The sequence below is a fragment of the Moschus berezovskii genome, chromosome 2 (genome assembly GCF_049115385.1).
Source record: "Moschus berezovskii isolate FMDL1 chromosome 2, NW_MosBer_1.0, whole genome shotgun sequence".
Classification (NCBI taxonomy): domain Eukaryota; kingdom Metazoa; phylum Chordata; class Mammalia; order Artiodactyla; family Moschidae; genus Moschus; species Moschus berezovskii.
Genome location: NC_142461.1, coordinates 10,712,953 through 10,732,672, shown reverse-complemented (window position 1 = coordinate 10,732,672; position 19,720 = coordinate 10,712,953). Strand labels below are relative to the sequence as shown.

Genomic DNA, 19,720 nt, shown 5'->3' with positions numbered 1-19,720 from the left:
AGATGCCCCAAAACTCAAATGATAAGGACAGTAGTGTCTTTGTTTACTGGAAGTAGAATTCTTTGTATGCTGCTGCTAAGTCACTTCAGTCATGTCCGACTCTGTGCGACCCCATAGACGGCAGCCCACCAGGCTCCTCTGTCCCTGGCAAGAACACTGAAGTGGGTTGCCATTTCCTTTTCCAGTGCATGAGAGTGAAAAGTGAAAGTGAAGTCGCTCAGTCGTTTCCGACTCTCCATGACCCCACGGACTGCACCCCACCAGGCTCCTCTGTTCATGGGATTTTCCAGTCAAGAGTACTGGAGTGGGGTGCCATTGCCTTCTCTAGAATTATTTGTATACTGTCCTCCAAAACTACCAACATCAGAGTTTATTTGAAAATAGTGACTCAATGACCCATCTGTTTCACAACCAAGAACTGTATCACCTGAGACTTCCCTGATGGTCGAGTGGTTAAGAAAACACCTGCCAATGCAGGGGACATGGGTTTGATCCCTAGTTCAGGAAGATCCCACATGGTGGGGAACAACTCAGCCTGTGTGTCACAACTATTGAGCCTGAGAGCCTAGAACCTGTGCTCTACAACAAGAGAAGCCACCGCAATGAGAAGCCCACAACCACAACTAAAGAACAGCCCCCGCTCGCTGCAACCAGAAAAAGCTCAGGGCAGCAACAAAGCCGGAGCCCACCTATAAAAATAAACAAATAATTCTTTTTAAAAAAGAAAAGAACTGTATCCCTTAAGCCTAAAGCACAAAAAGAAACAGTTACATACACACTTATTTTTCCCTTGAATGCACTTAAGATGTTAAAAAGTAAAGTGATACTTTTTGGAATAATTTTTATCAAAATGGGTTAAATCTAAAAGAGTTTGTTTAATGAGAAAAGGCCTTTTCTAAGCATTCTAGTAAGTGAAAGTTTTACTTTTAGATTGACTTGTTACATTTTGGATGAAAATCCTCTATGAAATGCTACATAATCTGGAAGCCAGATGACTAGGCCAAATGTAAAGAAAAGTTCTTCAGTTCCGTGTAAGCAATTTTGTTATTTTTAAAACTAGGCCTCAATTTCTCCTATCGCTGACCTCTCATGTTTAGAAGCATGTCCTGGCTAAAACTTTTATAAGACTACGAAGCAAACCAATTTATTGCACATTACAGCTAACATCGACACTAGGAACTACTCTAAACTGAACACTCTTCATGGACTTTTAGCTGATATCAGCTTTTAGCAGAATCTGAATCTCCAAATGAACCTAAGTCCATATCAAAGTCTAGACACCATTGAAAGTAACTACCATAAAGGTAAACAACCAAACATATATTCAAGGAAAGAATAGTATTTACATAAAATGAGAACATGAGAGCTTATGTTATGACATAAGTCATGTGACAATGAAGTCATCTCAGTGTCTTTCTCTGAAAATTAGGTTTGTATCATTTTTGTAAAACTACCATGAAAATAACCTGACTTTTTAGCCACTATAATAGGAAAGCTCTAAACTAAACTGAACATGAACACTGAATATCAAAGGTATAAGCTTCTATTTACCATACCCATGACAGAACATACCATGGGTTAAGAACATGGACTCTGAATTGAGACTGCCTGTGCGTTATTCCCAGTTCCATACTTCCTAGTAAAACGCTCCACTCCTTTGTGCCTCAGTTTCCTCACCTAAAAAAGGGGAATAACAAGAGAATCCTCATGTGGCTGTTGTGAGACTGACATCAAGATAATATGAAGCTAAATTCAGAACAGTGTCTGGCACTTAAAAGAACTCAATCAAGGATAGCTATTATTATCAAACTCGAGACCAAGAAAAATGTACTTAGCGATGATAAAAATCAATTAAGTACATACTGAATGCCAACTATTAACACATATCCACTGCAGTGCCAGGCCCCGTAGCTAAAGAGAGCTGTACAATGCATGGTCGCTACCCCCACAAAACTAACAGTGATCTCTCAGTTGGAATAACAAGGTCAAAAAGCATGAATTAATTACAGAATACAGAATAAAGTAAGTGCTAAGCTTGCGAATTCAAAAAGAAAAACAAAATGACAGTTAACATTTCTTAAACAATGTTGCAGGCCTGCTTCAAGCACTTTACATAAATTTCCTCATTTAATTCCCACGATCCTATGAAGTAAAGACTGTTATTAACTCCATCTTATAGATGAGGAAACTGAAACAGAGAAGTACAGCAATATGCTTACAAAGCTAGTCAGAAGCAGATCTAGGACTCAAACCCAGACAGTCTGATCCTGAGCCCGCTCACTTAACTACTAAACTACAGTGGAGCAGGGGACTCAACCAATTATATTACCATTTATGGAATGTCTACTATGTGCCGGGCACTATACTAGGCACTTTCAAATATCCCATTTTACCAACAGCATTCATTTTACAGATGGGGTAACAGACAGAAAGGGGAACTGCTTCAGGCTAATGGTACAACACAGAGGAGCAAGAACTCTGTCACAGATCTGCTGAGCCTAACTCCCAGGCTCCTGTTGACTTCATTCTTTGAAAAGCAAGGGCAAGTTTAGTTACAAGGGGCAGGATTTAAGCACAACTCAAAGGATTTGTATAATTTAAGTGGCTTGCAAGGGAGGGAAGGACTGAAGAAAGAAGGAAAAGAATGAGCAAAAACTTGCTGCAGAAACTAGTGTTTAGGGATGTTAAGAAAAACAGCCTGCCTGGAGCAAAGGGTGAATAGTAGGAGGAAATATGGCTAATTTGGATTGAGATGACAAAGACAATGGAAGCAAAGCGGAATCTAAGACCTGATGCAGCAACAACAGCCAGCCACTGTAGGCTCTCGAGGAGGTAAGAGGGATTTTAGACATACTGCTGATAGCATTATTGGGGTGAACTTCTTAGAAAGGGAACAGAAACACTGAGGCTATGCTGCTGGATACAGATGTTGAGATCATGAAGACTTCACAAAGGGCGCAATGAAATAAACAGCAAAGGGACAACAGGAAAACAATTTTAAAAGAACAGCCCACAGGATCTCACACAACAATCAATTTAAAAAGTTTAGCTGCTTTTAATTTTTTAGTAAACAAAATCATATCAATAAATTAGCAACATTAAAGAACAGACATGCTGTTCTTTAATTTCTTCAGAGATAACTTGGAGCCTATTAGGTTACTGCCCTCTATCTGCCCAGACCCTTCGTTTCACAACAGGCGGAGTCAAGCATTTTTTCTTCTGTTGCCCACACATACTGATAACAACCGTTTGGGCCAGGCAGTCAACCTTAGCTGTACCTATAACAACCCACACAGTGGCCTGCCATATTTCAGCCTAAAAGGCTCAGCAATTCCAAACCCACAAGTGCAGCTGAAAAGTTGAGAAAAAAAATAAGCTATTCTCTCATATTTTGAGTAAGTACAGGTCCTTGCAGGACTATATGGATGTGGGCATATGTCTGGGGCGGGGCGGGGGGGTGTCGGGGGTCACATCCAGACTGTATACTTAGGTACACTGGCCACGTTTGGGGGATGGGTACCAGCCTGATCACTGGGTAGAGGCAATGTCACCCTACCAATTTCCAACTCCCAGAGCCTCACTAAACAATCCCAAAGGGAAAATTCCAACTCACACTGCCTAGGGTCATAAGATGTGGTAGGAACCACACAGCACAAGGTAAATGAGGCAGGGAGAGTTTCAAGATGGTGGGAAAAATCTCGTTCATTCAAATCTACTAAATTTACCGAGCATCAAGACCCTAAAATGATATGCTCCCTGGCTATCTCCATGGCCTCTTTTCCTACTATGCTTCCTTCTCTAACTGGAGTCCAGACACATTAGTCTCCCTGCCATTCTTGAAGGCCCTGAGGTCTTTGCTCTTGCAATTTCCTCTGCCCAGACTGCCTTCCCTCAGTTCCTCACATGGCTCCCTCCCTCCCTACTCAGAGAGGCCCTCCTTGACCATCTGATGTAAGATAAACAGCACTTCTTTCTCTGGTTACTGTGTGGCTCCTTATCCTGCTGTATTTTTTCTTCATAGCGCTTATTCTTTCTCAACATCAGCTATATATGCGTGTGTGTGCACATGTATGTATACACACACATTCATACACACATATACACACACACTATCAGGGCAGGGTTTTGTCTGTCTTGCTCATCACTCCATCCCCAGTGCATAGCAAGTGCTCAAAGAATATTTGTTGAACAGCGAGTGAGTGAATCTATCATATGGATAGATCTGAGGTAAGTACTAGAAATATAAAGATGAATAAGTCATGTCTCATTTCTTCAAAGGAACTAACAATCTAGCAGGAGAGGTACACAAACGACAAGAGGAGAAAGTTCCACAGCTCAGGTATTCCCCATAGCTTCCTATGAAGAGTAAAAAAAAAAAGTCACTTCTAACATGCTGAAGTGTTAACTGCTACAAAACTGTAATATTAATTAAAAATTATAAAAAGGCTAAATGTTGGTCTTAAGAGACAGATCTGGTTTCAAATTTCTTAGCCTGTTTCCTAACCCATAAAAAGAAATAATACTTTTAATTACTTCATAGAGTTGTTACAAAATCAAGTTAGATAATGCCTGTAAAGCACTTACATCGCCTGGCACACAGTATGCACCAAAAATGTTAGCTACTAATGTTATTAATGGCTGAATCCAACTATTACTTGAGCCTGATGCCTAACCAAGAGCTAAATCTTATGAATTCTATCGCCAAAGACACCTCTCCTAGCCTTTCTTTCTTTTCATTTTCAGTTCCTAACTGGTGTCTCTGATTCCAGTCTCTCCCTTCCAACTCGATTTACACATTTCTACAGAATTAAATCCAAACCCATTAGGTTAGCACTTAAAGCCCTTCATATCTGCATCCCAACTTAATCTTTCCAAGCCTACTTTGCACTACGTCCTAAAATCCACCACGCTAGCCAAATTAAACTACTCTGCCTTTCTATACACAGCACGTGCTTTCCCCCTACCATGCCTTGTTCATTTAATTCCCTCCTTAAATGCCCTTCTCTTATTTATTGTAAAAAGTTCAAATCCTTTCCACCATCTTTCCAGCCGGACCTAACTCAAATGTCATAATGCCTTCCCTGGTCCCTCCCAAGTGAAAAAGACGTCTCTCCTGAATACCTATAATTTTATTATATCTCTTCTATAGCACCAAATCCTTTCAGTTGCTATGTACGCCACAGGCTCTCTGCCAGTTCTTATACACAGTACATGCATGATACTCAACTAAATGCATATAGAATGAACATTTCACAAATAGACATTAAAATTAGATTTGGTCTCAACAATAAATTTTTGGCTTTGAATCAGAATTTTCTGATCTAGCCTGTATTACAGCTCCCTCACAAAAGGAAACTGGAACACAAAGTACTATACTTCCTAACCAGTGGTCATATATTTTTTAAAAATTTTTATTTTTTGGCTGCAACATGCAGCATATGAGATCTTAGTTCCCTAACCAGGGATTGAACCTGTGCCCCATGCAGTGGAAGCATGGAGTCTTAACTTCCCTGGACCACCAGGAAAATCCCACCAGTGGTCATATAAATTTTTTCAAATTTCTGAATTTCACAGATCCCATAGTCTTCTTTCCACTTCCAAGGCGCCAAGACTCAAATGATTTCCATCAGAAACTTTCCCTCTCTCAAATTCTACATTACATATTAAATTTAAAAGCTAAGTGGTATTTTTCTTTAAAATATAGAACATAATTGTGATTCAGGACCAACGAGTTCTACCTATTAACAGGGTACAGCCAAGCTCACAAAAACACAATAATAAACAACAAGGATGATGATACCATTCCTTCCAAGTAGTTGCTGCTGCTGCTGACCTCCTGTTTATAAGGCTCTGAGATGATTTTCAGGCACAAGATTTAACTCATTCATCTACAGTCTCATTTAGACCCTAAGAGTGGGGAGGCAGTTTTAAGACAAGCGATGACATTCCAAAATCCACCACCAACTCTACCATGTCTTACTTGCTATGTGAGTGTGGCCATGTCCCTGAGCTTCTCTGTGTATCATGCTTGTTCAAAAGAGTAACTAGATGGGGAAGGAAAACAAAAGACTCATCAGCTTGAAATCCAAAAACACGCAAATCTTCTGCTACAAAAGACAAAATGTTGTAAACTGAAGTGTCTTTGGTGAATTCTCTTTATTAAAGTAGAAGTCATCTGACCCCTTGAATACAAGTCATTGTAACTGACTTCCAAATATTACAGGAAGAACTGTATTAACGTCACCAAAACACATGCATTCTCCACTCTGCTTAACTGAAAGCAGCTGACTTTCAAGAAGCCAGAAGCTGAGCAGAATGTAAAGTTTAAACCAGTAAACAACTCCCGATCCAAACTGGTCAAAGAGAAGTGGGTGGAGGGAAGCAGACGACAGGAAAAACTCGGCTGACCGCTGCATCAGGTCGACTCACTCACTGCTCTGGAGCAGACAAACACACCCTCCCACCCTGGGGCTGTCAGGACTGCTGTCTTAACCCCAAAACACCTTAAGGGCAGAACTCCTGAAAAGAAACTCGAGCTTCAGTTTCGGCGCCGGACCCTCAGGGTGCCTGGGCCTGGCAGATTCGGGGATGGCAGTCCACCGTATCCAGAGCCGAGCGCCCGAGACGGCCTCAGGTGTGGCTCTGGCCGTAGCCCCGGCTGGGCTCCGCCGTCCCGGCAGCCTCGTCAGGACGGCCCCCGCCCCCCAGCCGCCGCGGTACCCCGGCTCACTGGCTTGGCTGATCCGCTGGATGTTGCCGCTGCACGTCTGGATGATGCTGTTGAAGTCTCTGAGCGGGGGCCCCGAGGCCCCCGGGTTCCGGTACATGTCTAAAGGACCGTAGGACATGACGAGGAGCAGACACCAACTCGCCCTGCACCGCGCTCCTACCGGAAACAGCCGCCAGACCCGACCCGCAGGCTGACAGGGAAACCGGGAAGAGAAAGGGCGGGGACGGGATGAAGCTGCGTGCGCACTAGCCCCGCCCCCTCGCGGCGCGCTCGCGTCCGCCCCGGCTCGACCCGCCCCGCATTTGCGCAGGCGCCGCTGGACCTGGTGGCTGGAAGGTAGCTTAGAGACGCGACGCCCTGGAGCTTGCGGGGCGGAGCGATGACGTCATGCCGTTGGGACTTGGATGGGAGAGTCCGGGGTGGCGGTGTTGTTTATTGTTAGGGCACGGCGACAGAAGGCAAGAAATTTTCAATTAGCATAAAATTGTACCAGATGATCTCAGCCCTAACATCCTATCCTGCTCTATTCTGAGAACTCAGGCCCAAATATGGAGAATTCGACAACCTTGAAACCCAGATCCGTAACCAAACTCCTGAGATTCCTCACTGTTTTCATCCCCTAGGGCTTTGGGAGGATTTTTGAAGCACTTTTATGGTTTACAAATCACTTTCATTTCTCTCTCCACCGCTCTTCCAGTCTGCGTGCTTAGTCGCTCAGTCGTGTTCGACTCTTTGCGACCCTATGGGCTGTAGCCCGCCAGGTTCCTCTGTCTATGAAAGTTTCCAGGCAGGAATATGGGAGTGGGTTGCCATTTCCTTCTAGAGGGGATCTTTCCCCACCCAGGGTCGAACCAGCGTCTCTTGTGTCTCCTGCATTGACAGGCGGATACTTGCTCAGTGCGCCACCTGGGAAGCCTAACAAAATAATAATAATGAAAAGATTTTTTAAGCACATATTATGTGTAACCCCCCTCACTGCAGTTCAGTTATTCATAAGCTGTTTCACGCCAAGGGACAATGTCCTAACTATTCTTACCTTCAGATTAGATAACGGACAATCGATTTTTAAATGTTGAAGTAAAGTAACAACAGAACAAGCATCATCATTTTTCCTATTTCAGGTGAGAAAATTAATGCCACAGAGGTTAATTTGCTTTTCTGATATTTGACTGCAAAACTCAAGCACTGAGCTAATCGTATTGTCATCTTGCTATGTCCTTAAAATGCATTCTCATATTACCAAATTCATTCTCCATCTAAATCTCTCCAAAAAGCTTCTTCATCTATATCCCAAACCAGGATTTCTTAGAGAACTAGATTCTCAAATTTTTAAAATCATTCCCTTAAGTAACTTGTAATGTATGACCTCAGTGTTTCCATAGAAGACTGCATTTTGTAAGCTTATGGTAAATGGAAAGACAAGGGTAGATTTTGCTTTGGGGGGAGATCAAGATAGACAGAAGTGAGGGGAAACTGGCAGTGTTTGTTTTCCGTTTTCTCCACCCCACTTCACCCCAGTCTGCTTTGCAGTCTCTGGGGAATGACCAAGAGAGGAAGCTGCTTCTGTATGGGAAGGGGCCCTTAATGGGTGAATGAGCCTGCATTCAGCCTTAGAACTTTTATAAGCAAATCTGTCTCTATTTTTTGTTGGAGCATTTATAACAGCATTTTTTTGCTCTTTAGAAAAGGACAGATGACATTTGGGGGCTCTCATACTGGTTTTTAAAACCATATTATTTTTTTAGAATCCATAGTTTTATATGTTTGCCAGCTAAGTCGTTTCAGTTGTGTCTGACTTTTTGCAACCCCGTGTCTCTTCAGTCTCCTGCATTGTCAAATGGGTTCTTTACCACTAGCGCCAACTGGGAAGTCCATAGTTTTATGTATCTTGCCAACAAAGGTCCATATAGTCAAAGCTGTGGTTTTTCCAGTAGTCAGGTATGGATGTGAAAGTTAGACCATAAAGCAGGCTGCTGCTAAGTCACTTCAGTCGTGTCCGACTCTGTGTGACCCCATAGACGGAAGCCCACCAGGTTCCCCCTTCCCTGGGATTCTCCAGGCAAGAACACTGGAGTGAGTTGCCATTTCCTTCTCCTATGTGTGAAAGTGAAAAGTGAAAGTGAAGTCGCTTTCGACTGGTAGGACTGCAGCCTACCAGGCTCCTCCATCCATGGGATTTTCTAGGCAAGAATACTGGAGTGGCTTGCCATTGCCTTCTCCGAAAGAAGGCTGAGCTGAAGAATTAATGGTTTTGAGTTGTCATGCTGGAGAAGACTCCTCAGAGTCCCTTGGACAGCAAGGAGATCCAACCAGTCCATCCTAAAGGAAATCAACCCTGAATATTCATTGGAAAGACTGATGCTGAAGCTGAGGCTCCAATACTTTGGCCACCTGACATAAGAACCGACTCATTATAAAATACCCTGATGCTGGGAAAGATTGAGGGCAGGAGGAGAAGGGGGTGACATAGGATGAGATGGTTGGATGGCATCACCTACTCAATGAACATGAGTTTGCGCAAACTCCAGGAGACAGTGAAGGACAGGGATGCATAGTGTGCAGCAGTCCATGGGATCACAGAGTTGGACACAACTTAGCTCCTAAACAGCAATGGTAGTATTGTATGGACTTCCCACGTGGCACTAGTTGTAAAGAATCCCCCTGCCAATGCAGGAGACCTAAGAGATGCCGGTTCGATCCCTGGGTGGGGAAGATCCCCTGGAGGAGGGCATGGCAACCCACTCCAGTATTCTTGCCTGGAGAATGACATGGACAGAGGAGCCTGGCAAACTACAGTCCATAGCGTCACAAAAAGTTGAACATGACTGAAGCGACTTAGCACACAGCACACATAGTAGAGTAAATCAGTGTACTTAACTGGGAAATTCAATAGACAGAGGAGCCTGGCTGGCTGCAGCCCATGACAAGAGTTGTACACCACTTAGCAACTAAAGCACCACCATAGTTGGAGAAGGAAATGGCACCCCACTCCAGTACTCTTGCCTGGAAAATCCCATGGACGGAGGAACCTGATAGGCTACAGTCCATGGGGTCATGAGAGTTGGACACGACTGAGTGACTTCATTTTCACTTTTCACTTTCATGCATTGGAGAAGGAAATGGCAACCCACTCCAGTGTTTTTGCCTGGAGAATCCCAGGGACGGGGGAGCCTGGCACAGAGTGAGACATGACTGAAGTGACTTAGCAGCAGCAGCACCACCACCACCATAGTAAATCATGTACATTGTACTTTTTACCTAGAAACTAGTCTTGGGAATGTTTTCATTTACATTTGACTCTGTTCAACGAAGTGAAGTTCAGTAAAGGTTTTCATCCTGGTTTGAAGTGGTGGATGTTATTGTTGGTTTTTCTCCAACTAAAATAAAAAGTGGTTTTCCATCTGTGCCATGGCTATCTTGTGCTGTCACTTGTAGCAATACATTTGTGCCTTGCCAATACTAGATGTCAAATGAGTATATATTGAATTTATACATGAATAATAAATAATAAGTATCATTTCTGAAATGCCCATCCAGGCAATGTGAACACATTTTACAAAGTTATTGGTAATTCCTAAGATGAAACCCATCTGATAGAGACCACCTATGGTCTGACAGATTTATTAACTTAATGCTGCAAAAGGGACTCTAAACTAGAGGAATTATGGGGCGTCTCACCAAGCACAGGGAGAGAGAGAATTATTCTAGAATTTTTAAGGATGGACTATGGGTAAAATTTAAAAGAAGCAGTGTTTTTGATAGCCTCAAAGCATACCAGGCTATGTGTAAAGGGATTATCATCGGGCCTGAGCTAACACAAGGACTCAGAATCCTGTTTCCTTGGAAACTAACAACGTGAAGATAAATGTGGAATGCTGTATCTAGAAACCCCTTATCTGAAGCTCTGCACCTGGGTTGGAAATTGAGGCTGCTTCTCTGTGTCAAAGTCACTCAGATGCTCCAGGCAAGAGTGGAATATTCCAGTCTTACTGATATTTCCAATAGCAAATTTTCTGAAAAAAAGCACTGCTTTTAGAAAATGAGATTTCTCAGCATTATGTCTTTTTTGCTAATTGACAAAAACAGTTTTTCACGGTTTGAACCCATCAAGGTGAGATTAGCTCCTTGGTAACATATGAAGAAACTGGTGTTCTCTAGAGGTCTGGACGCTTGCCCACCATCATGCAGCTATTAAATTGCAGAGCCATGATTCATGCATATTCTATGACCCATAATTCTACTAACTATATACTCAACAGGTGTGCATCCATATGTGTTCCAAAAACCAAGTATAAGGAAGTCATATCAGCATTTTTTATGACTAAGCAGAATTAATCTGTATTAATTTTTATTGTGTTATGATTAACATACAATAGAATGCTCAGTTATTACCTGTTCATTTCAATGAATTTTGACATTTGTATATACCCACATACTGTGTTAGTTGCTCAGTCATGTCCAACTCTCTGTGACCCCATGGACTGTAACCTGCCAGGCTCCTCTGTTCATGGAATTTTCCAGGCAAGAATGAGTGGGTTGCCATTTCCTTCTCCAGGGAATCTTCCCAACCCAGGGATCAAACCAGTGTCTCCTACATTGCAGGCAGATTCTTTTCCATCTGAGCCACCAGCCACCAGGGAAGCCCATACACCCACATAACCACCACCCAAACTGAGAAATATAACATTTTCATTGTTATCAAAGAAAGTTTCTTCACACTGTGGTCCTTTTTGCGGGGGTGGCTACCCTGAGTCTTCATTGCTGCACTTGGGCTTTCTCTACTTATGGTGAGCAGGAGCTCACCTCTAGATGAGATGCTTGGGCTTCTCAGTGTGGTGGTTTCTCTTGTTGCTGAGCATGGGCTCTAGGGCACATGGACTTCAGTCATTACTTAGGGCTGGGGACTCAGTAGTTGTACATGAGCTTGCCCCCAGGCATGTGGGATTTTAGTTCCTGGACCAGGAGACCAGGGACTGAACCAGTGTCCCCTGTATTGGCAGGTGGATTCTTAAACACTGAACCACCAGGGAAGTCCCAGCTGTGCTCCATTCTAATCAATTCCCCTCATCCCCAGAAATCACTTTCTGATTTTTATCATTACAGATTGGTTTTTGTCTATTCTCAGGCTTCATCAAGAAAGGATTGTACTTTATCCTTTTGTTTTTTGATTATACTTTATATATTCTTTAGTGTTGGCTTATTTCAATTCATATGCTTTTAAGATATTTCCATGATGCTGCATATGTCAGTGGGTTAGTCTTTTTTATTTGCTGAGTAGTATTTTATCACATGATTTTACTACAATTTGATTATCCATTCCCTTACTGATGGGCATTGGAGTTGTTTCAAGTTCAAAGCTGTCATGAAGAAGGCCAGAGAAGCTTTTATTTTTTTTAGATATATTTTTTATTTTTTAAATTATGAAAATATGATAACACATTTACAGGAGACTTGGAAAATACATAACAAGGTTACATATAGTTCTATTTATATTGCAGTTATTTTTTAAGTAGATAAGATTTTTGGTTGAAGCTTCAATCTCAGACTCTCAAAAATTAATAGAGTGAATATACAGAAAAGTCGAAGGATATACTAGACCTGAAAAGTCAGTCAGTCAGTCAGTTCAGTTCAGTCGCTCAGTGGTGTCCGACTCTCCGCGACCCCATGAATCACAGCGCGCCAGGAATCCCTGTCCATCACCAACTCCCGGAGTTCACTCAAACTCATGTCCACAAAGTCGGTGATGCCATCCAGCCATCTCATTCTCTGTCGTCCCCTTCTCCTCCCGCCCCCAACCTTTCCCAGCATCAGACTCTTTTCCAGTGAGTCAACTCGTCGCATGAGGTGGCCAAAGTATTGCAGTTTCAGCTTTAGCATCAGTCCTTCCAATGAACATCCAGGATTGATCTCCTTTAGAATGGACCGGTTGGATCTCCTTGCAGTACAAGGGACTCTCAAGAGTCTTCTCCAACACCACAGTTCGAAAGCATCAATTCTTCGGCGATCAGCTTTCTTCACAGTCCAACTCTCACATCCATACATGACCACTGGAAAAACCATAGCCTTGACTAGACGGACCTTTGTTGGCAAAGTGATGTCTCTGCTTTTTAATATACTATCAAGGTTGGTCATAACTTTCCTTCCAAGGAGTAAGCGTCTTTTAATTTCATGGCTGCAATCAACATCTGCAGTGATTTTGGAGCCCAAAAAAATAAAGTCTGACACTGTTTCCACTGTTTTTCCATCTATTTCCCATGAAGTGATGGGACCAGATGCCATGATCTTTGTTTTCTGAACGTTGAGTTTCAAGCCAACCTTTTCACTCTCCTCTTTCACTTTCATCAAGAGGCTTTTGAGTTCCTCTTCACTTTCTGCCATAAGGGTAGTATCATCTGCATATCTGAGGTTATTGATATTTCTCCCAGCAATCTTGATTCCAGCTTGTGCTTCTTCAAGCCCAGCGTTCCTCATGATGTACTCTGCATACAAGTTAAATAAGCAAGGTGACAATATACAGCCTTGACGTACTCCTTTTCCTATCTGGAACCAGAGTTCCAAAGAATAGCAAGGAGAGATAAGAAAGCCTTCCTCAGTGATCAATGCAAAGAAATAGAGGAAAACAACAGAATGGGAAAGACAAGAGATCTCTTCAAGAAAATTAGAGATTCCAAGGGAACATTTCATGCAAAGATGGGCTCGATAAAGGACAGAAATGGTATGGACCTAACAGAAGCAGAAGATATTAAGAAGAGGTGGCAAGAATACACAGAAAAACTGTACAAAAATATCTTCATGACCAAGATAGTCACCATAACGTGATCACATATCTAGAGCCAGACATCTTGGAATATGAAGTCAAGTGGGCCTTAGAAAGCATCACTACAAACAAAGTTAGTGGAGGTGATAGAATTCCAGTTGAGCTATTTCAAATCTTGAAAGATGATGCTGTGAAAGTGCTGCACTCAATATGCCAGCAAATTTGGAAAACTCAGCAATGGCCACAGGACTGGAAAAGGTCAGTCTTCATTCCAATCCCAAAGAAAGGGAATGCCAAAGAATGCTCAAACTACTGCACAATTGCACTCATCTCACACACTAGTAGGAGAAGGCAATGGCAAGCCACTCCAGTACTCTTGCCTGGAAAATCCCATGGACGGAGAAGCCTGGTAGGCTGCAGTCCATGGGGTCGCTACGAGTCAGGCATGACTGAGCAACTTCACTTTCACTTTTCACTTTCATACATTGGAGAAGGAATTGGCAACCCACTCCAGTGTTCTTGCCTGGAGAATCCCAGGGACGGGGGAGCCTGGTGGGCTGCCGTCTATGGGGTCACTCAGAGGCGGACATGACTGAAGTGACTTAGCAGCAGCAGTAGCACATGCTAGTAAAGTCATGCTCAAAATTCTCCAAGCCAGGCTTCAGCAATATGTGAACCGTGAACTCCCAGATGTTCAAGCAAGTTTTAGAAAAGGCAGAGGCACCAGAGATCAAATTGCCAACATCCGCTGGATCATGGAGAAAGCAAGAGAGTTCCAGAAAAACATCTATTTCTGCTTCATTGATTATGCCAAAGCCTTTGACTGTGTGGATCACAATAAACTGTGGAAAATTCTGAAAGAGAAGGGCATACCAGACCACCTGACCTGCCTCTTGAGAAACCTCTATGCAGGTCAGGAAGCAACAGTCAGAACTGTACATGAAACAACAGACTGGTTCCAGACCTGAAAAGTACTATGAACCAATTCAACATAATTAAGATTTATACGATTTTCATGCAATGATAGGATACAAATTTTATTCAAGTTCTCATAGTTTATACTAGGAGACCCTGGGACACATCTAGGGACATAAAACAAGGTGCAAAAATTTCATGGTCAAAAGGTATTGAAATCATATAGATTCTGTTCTCTTATCAGTGTGGAATTATGTTAGAAATCAATATCAAAAGACATTTGAAAATAATTTTCAAGTGCATTGTGACATTTACCAAGAGAGATCTTTGACTTAGCATTTGAAAGCCTCACTAAAGTTAGAAGACTGAAAAAATGCGGAGGGTGATTGCAGAGAAAAGAGCATTAAAGGAGAAATTAATATAAAAATGAGAAATTACTATCAAAGATACTTTTAAAATCTCATGTATTTGGAAATTAAATGTCCATTTTTAAATGATGGGTGTATCTAAGTCATAAGAAGGAAAATTAGAAAATAATTGCAAAGAATAAAAACGAAGGGAGAATTTGCCAGTTTGTTGTATGCAGATGAAGCTGCTTAATACAATTAAATACAATGTGGAGTCTTGAATAAGATGTGAAAACAAATAATGGACACTAGAGTAAAATTTTGTGAGATTTGAACAAAATCAATACTTTAGTTAATAATACTGTTCAGTTCAGTCGCTCAGTCATATCTGGCTCTTTGCAACCCCATGAACCGTAGCACGCCAGGCCTCCCTGTCCATCACCAACTCCCAGAGTCCACCCAAACCCATGTCCATTGTGTCGGTGATGCCATCCAGCCATCTCATCCTCTGTCGTCCCCTTCTCCTCCTGCCCCCAATCTTTCCCAGCAACAGGGTCTTTTCAAATGAGTCAGCTCTTCACATCAGGTGGCCAAAGTATTGGAGTTGCAGCTTCAACATCAGTCCTTCCAATGAATATTCAGGACTGATTTCCTTTAGGATTGACTGGTTGGATCTCCTTGCAGTCCAAGAGACTCTCAAGAGTCTTCTCCAACACCACAGTTTAAAAGCATCAATTCTTCAGTGCTCAGCTTTCTTTATGGTCCAACTCTCACATCCATACATGACCACTAGAAAAACCATTGCTTTGACTAGATGGACCTTTGTTGACAAAGTAATGTCTCTGCTTTTCAGTATGCTGTCTAGGTTGGTCATAGCTTTTCTTCCCAGGAACAAGCATTTATAATTTCACGGCTGCAATCACCATCTACAGTGATTTTAGAGCCCAAAAATATAAAGTCAGCCACTGTTTCCACTGTTTCCCCATGTATTTGCCATGAAGTGATGGGACCAGATGCCATGATCTTAATTTTTTGAATGTTGAGCTTTAAGCCAACTTTTTCACTCTCCTCTTTCACTTTCATCAAGAGCCTCTTTAGTTCTTCACTTTCTGCCATAAGGGTTTTGTCATCTGCATATCTGAGGTTATTAATATTTCTCCCAGCAGTCTTGACTCCAGCTTGTGCTTCTTCCAGCCCAGCGTTCCTCATGATGTACTCTGCATATAAGTTAAGTAAGCAGGGTGACAATATACAGCCTTGACGTACTCCTTTTCCTATTTGGAACCAGTCTGTTGTTCCATGTCCAGTTCTAACTGTTGCTTCCTGACCTGCAAATAATACTGTATCACATGTTAATTTCCTACTTTTTTAAACAACATAGTATTTCTTTATATTATCTGAACTGGATTAGAAGTTTCAAGCCTCATTCAAAATTTTTTTTAAAAAATCACTAAGATAATAAATTTTCTAGACTTTTAGCAGTAATACTAGATGCCAAAATACATGAAACTATATCAAAGTTTTGAGTGAATATAAATTATAAGTGTAGTATTTCTGTTCATAGTAAGTCAAACAAGTAGAATAAAATGGCAAAAATTTGTTAAGTTTTCTAAAATATATATATTATACATGACTATTTATATATGTATATATATTATACATACTAGTTATGTGTATATTATATATATGCATACAAAAGCTTTTCTAATATGCTTCATAAAATCGTGAGAAAGAACAGCAATAACCAAAAAAGAGGTGGAGAAATTGGAAAACATAAACTAAATGAAATGGGAGCACTAAACATGAAATAGGAAAAGTAAAACAACCAGATAAAAGCAAAAGATCATTATATAGTCCAGTTGTTTTTAAATGTGGTTGCTCTCTAGAAACACTTCTGGAGCTTTGGAGAAAAAAAGCAATACCTGAGCATTTGTATGTTTCAAATAATTGCCAGATAATTCTGATATGCATCTGGATTTTAAGAAGTAATTACAGGTTTTTCTATTAAATGGTAGTGTTAATGATGTAGAATTCTATTGTTTTCTGTTGCAGAGCAGCATTTATTTCTACAAGTTTCAAACTGGAAACACCCTAAATGTCCATCAGCAGTAGGGTGGGTAAATTGTAGTATCACAGGGCATGAAAATTAATGGCCTATTACTATATGAACAACATGCATGATTTTGTCCAAAGATAATGTCTGGCAAAAGAAGCAGACAAAAATGAGTACATTCTGTATTATCGTCCTCTGCTGTCCCCTACTTGTTTTGCGTTCAATCTTTCCCACCATCAAGGTCTTTTCCAATGAATTGGCTCTTCACATTAGATGGCCAAAGTATTGGAGCTTCAGCTTCAGCATCAGTCCTTCCGATGAATATTCAGGGTTGATTAAGGATTGACTGATTTGATCTCCTTGCAATCCAAGGGACTGTCAAGAGTCTTCTCCAGCACCACAGTTCAAAAGCACCTATTCAGACGCGGGAGACGCCCGGCTCCGGCGGCCCAGGCGCAGACGCGGGAGACGCCCGGCTCCGGCGGCCCAGGCGCAGACGCGGGAGACGCCCGGCTCCGGCGGCCCAGGCGCAGACGCGGGAGACGCCCGGCTCCGGCGGCCCAGGCGCAGACGCGGGAGACGCCGGGCTCCGGCGCAACCGACCACGTGCAGAATCGTGGCTGAGAGGAGCTACCCCGCGCCCAGGGTTAGGGCTGTGGCCGAGAGGAGCTGTACCACGTTCAGGAGGCGGTGGCTGCTTGGGCACCGGAGGGCCGAGAGGAGCTGATCTACATTCAAAGCAGGAGGGGCGGCCTTGAGGAGATACCCCTCGTCCAAGGTAAGGTACAGCGGCTGCGCCTTGCTGGAGCAGCTGGGAAGAGATACTCCACGACCAAGTGGAATATAAGAATCCAGTGTTCTGGGGAGGAAGGAACAAGATGGCGGAGGGATAAGATGGCGAGACCACTTTCTCCCCCACAAATTCATCAAAAGAACATTTGAACGTGGAGTAAAGTCCACAAAACAACTTCTGAATACTGGCAGAGGACATCAGGCTCCCAGAAAAGCAGCCCATTGTCTTCTAAAGGAGAGAGAAGAAATCCAGCTCCACCCACCAGAACACCGACACATGCTTCCCTAACCAGGAAACCCGGACAAGTCACCCGTCCAACCCCACACACAGCGAAGAAACTACGTAATAAAGAGAACTCCACAAACTGCAAGAAGAGGGAAAGGCCACCCCAAGCAAAGCAATATAAGCAAGATGAAGAGGCAGAGAAATACCCAGCAAGTAAAGGAACAAGATAATTGCCCACCAACACAAACAAAAGAAGAAGATATAGGGAATTTACCTGATAAAGAATTTCAAATTTTGATGGTGAAAATGATTCAAAATCTTGAAAGCAAAATGGAGTTACAGATAAATAACCTGGAGAAAAGGATTGAGAAGATGGAAGAAAGATTTAATAAGGACTTAGAAGAAATAAAAAAGAGTCAATATACAATGAATAATGCAATAGATGAGATCAGAAACACTCTGGAGGGAACAAACAGTAGAATAACAGAGGCAGAAGACAGGATAAGCGAACTAGAAGATAGAATTGTAGAAATAAATGAAACAGAGAGGAAAAAAGAAAAACGAATTAAAAGAAATGAGGACAATATTAGAGACCTCTGGGACAATGTTAAACGCTCCAACATTCGAATCATAGGAGTCCCAGAAGAAGAAGACAAAAAGAAAGACCATGAGAGAATACTTGAGGAGATAATAGTTGAAAACTTCCCTAAAATGGGGAAAGAAATAATCACCCAAGTCCAAGAAACCCAGAGAGTCCCCAACAGGATAAACCCAAGGCGAAATACTACAAGACACATATTAATCAAATTAACAAAGATCAAACACAAAGAACAAATATTAAAAGCAGCAAGGGAAAAGCAGCAAATAACACATAAGGGGATTCCCATAAGGATAACAGCTGATCTTTCAACAGAAACTCTTCAGGCCAGAAAGGAGTGGCAAGACATACTTAAAGTGATGAAAGAAAATACCCTACAGCTCAGATTACTATACCCAGCAAGGATCTCATTCAAATATGAAGGAGAAATCAAAAGCTTTACAGACAAGCAAAAGCTGAGGGAATTCAGCATCACCAAACCAGCTCTCCAACAAATGCTAAAGGATCTTCTATAGACAGGATACACAGAAAAAGTGTATAAACTTGAACCCAAAGCAATAAAGAAAATGGCTACGGGATCGTACTTATCAATAATTACCTTAAACATAAATGGGTTGAAATTTTCAAAAAGGCTAGGAAACAATTCTCATAGCCATCAATAGTTCAGTGTTGAGTTCATGAATAGTTTTTAAAGTTTGGGATAAACTGTAGTATTTGCTATTTGAAGTACTATTTGTAATTGGCATATTACGATGTAACATTGGTCTTCATTTCCATCTTAAAACGCCTAAAAATGCCTAACAGGTTTTTAGATTTGTGAATTTTAGTTGAAATGTATTTTACGATGTTACTAAACCTGCAGAAATATTGAAATATTTCAGAGAACTTATTCACTGTACATTTAATTTATTTTATTTATAAAAGTTATGAACTGTAAAAAAAAATAAAATAAAACAAAAAAAATGCAACACTACTCAGCAAAAAAAAACAAAAGCACCTATTCTTTGGGGCTCAGCCTTCTTTTATTGGACCATAAAGAACAGTGAAGGACAGGGAAACCTGGTGTGCTCCAATTCATAGGGTCTCAAAGAGTCATATACAACTTAGCAACTGAACAACAACAGCCTTCTTTATGGTCCAACTCTCACATCCATACATGACTACTGGAAAAACCATAGCTTTGACTATATGAACATTTGTCAGCAAAGTAATGTCTCTGTTTTCTAATACGCTATCTAGGTTTGTCATAGCTTTCCTCCCAAGGAGGAAGTGTCTTTTACTTTTGTGGCTTCAGTCACCATC

General features: G+C 41.7%; 1 protein-coding gene across 1 annotated transcript in view; it reads right to left on the bottom strand.

The window, feature by feature from the left end:
- STX12 (syntaxin 12) overlaps positions 1-6,965 on the bottom strand; it is a 33,253-nt gene extending 26,288 nt beyond the window's left edge. The window contains exon 1 of the mRNA XM_055397489.2: positions 6,731-6,965. Within this exon, the coding sequence (XP_055253464.1) occupies positions 6,731-6,848 (118 nt within the window). The 5' untranslated portion in view covers positions 6,849-6,965. The remainder of the gene's footprint in view (positions 1-6,730) is intronic.
- Positions 6,966-19,720: the final 12,755 nt, after the last annotated feature.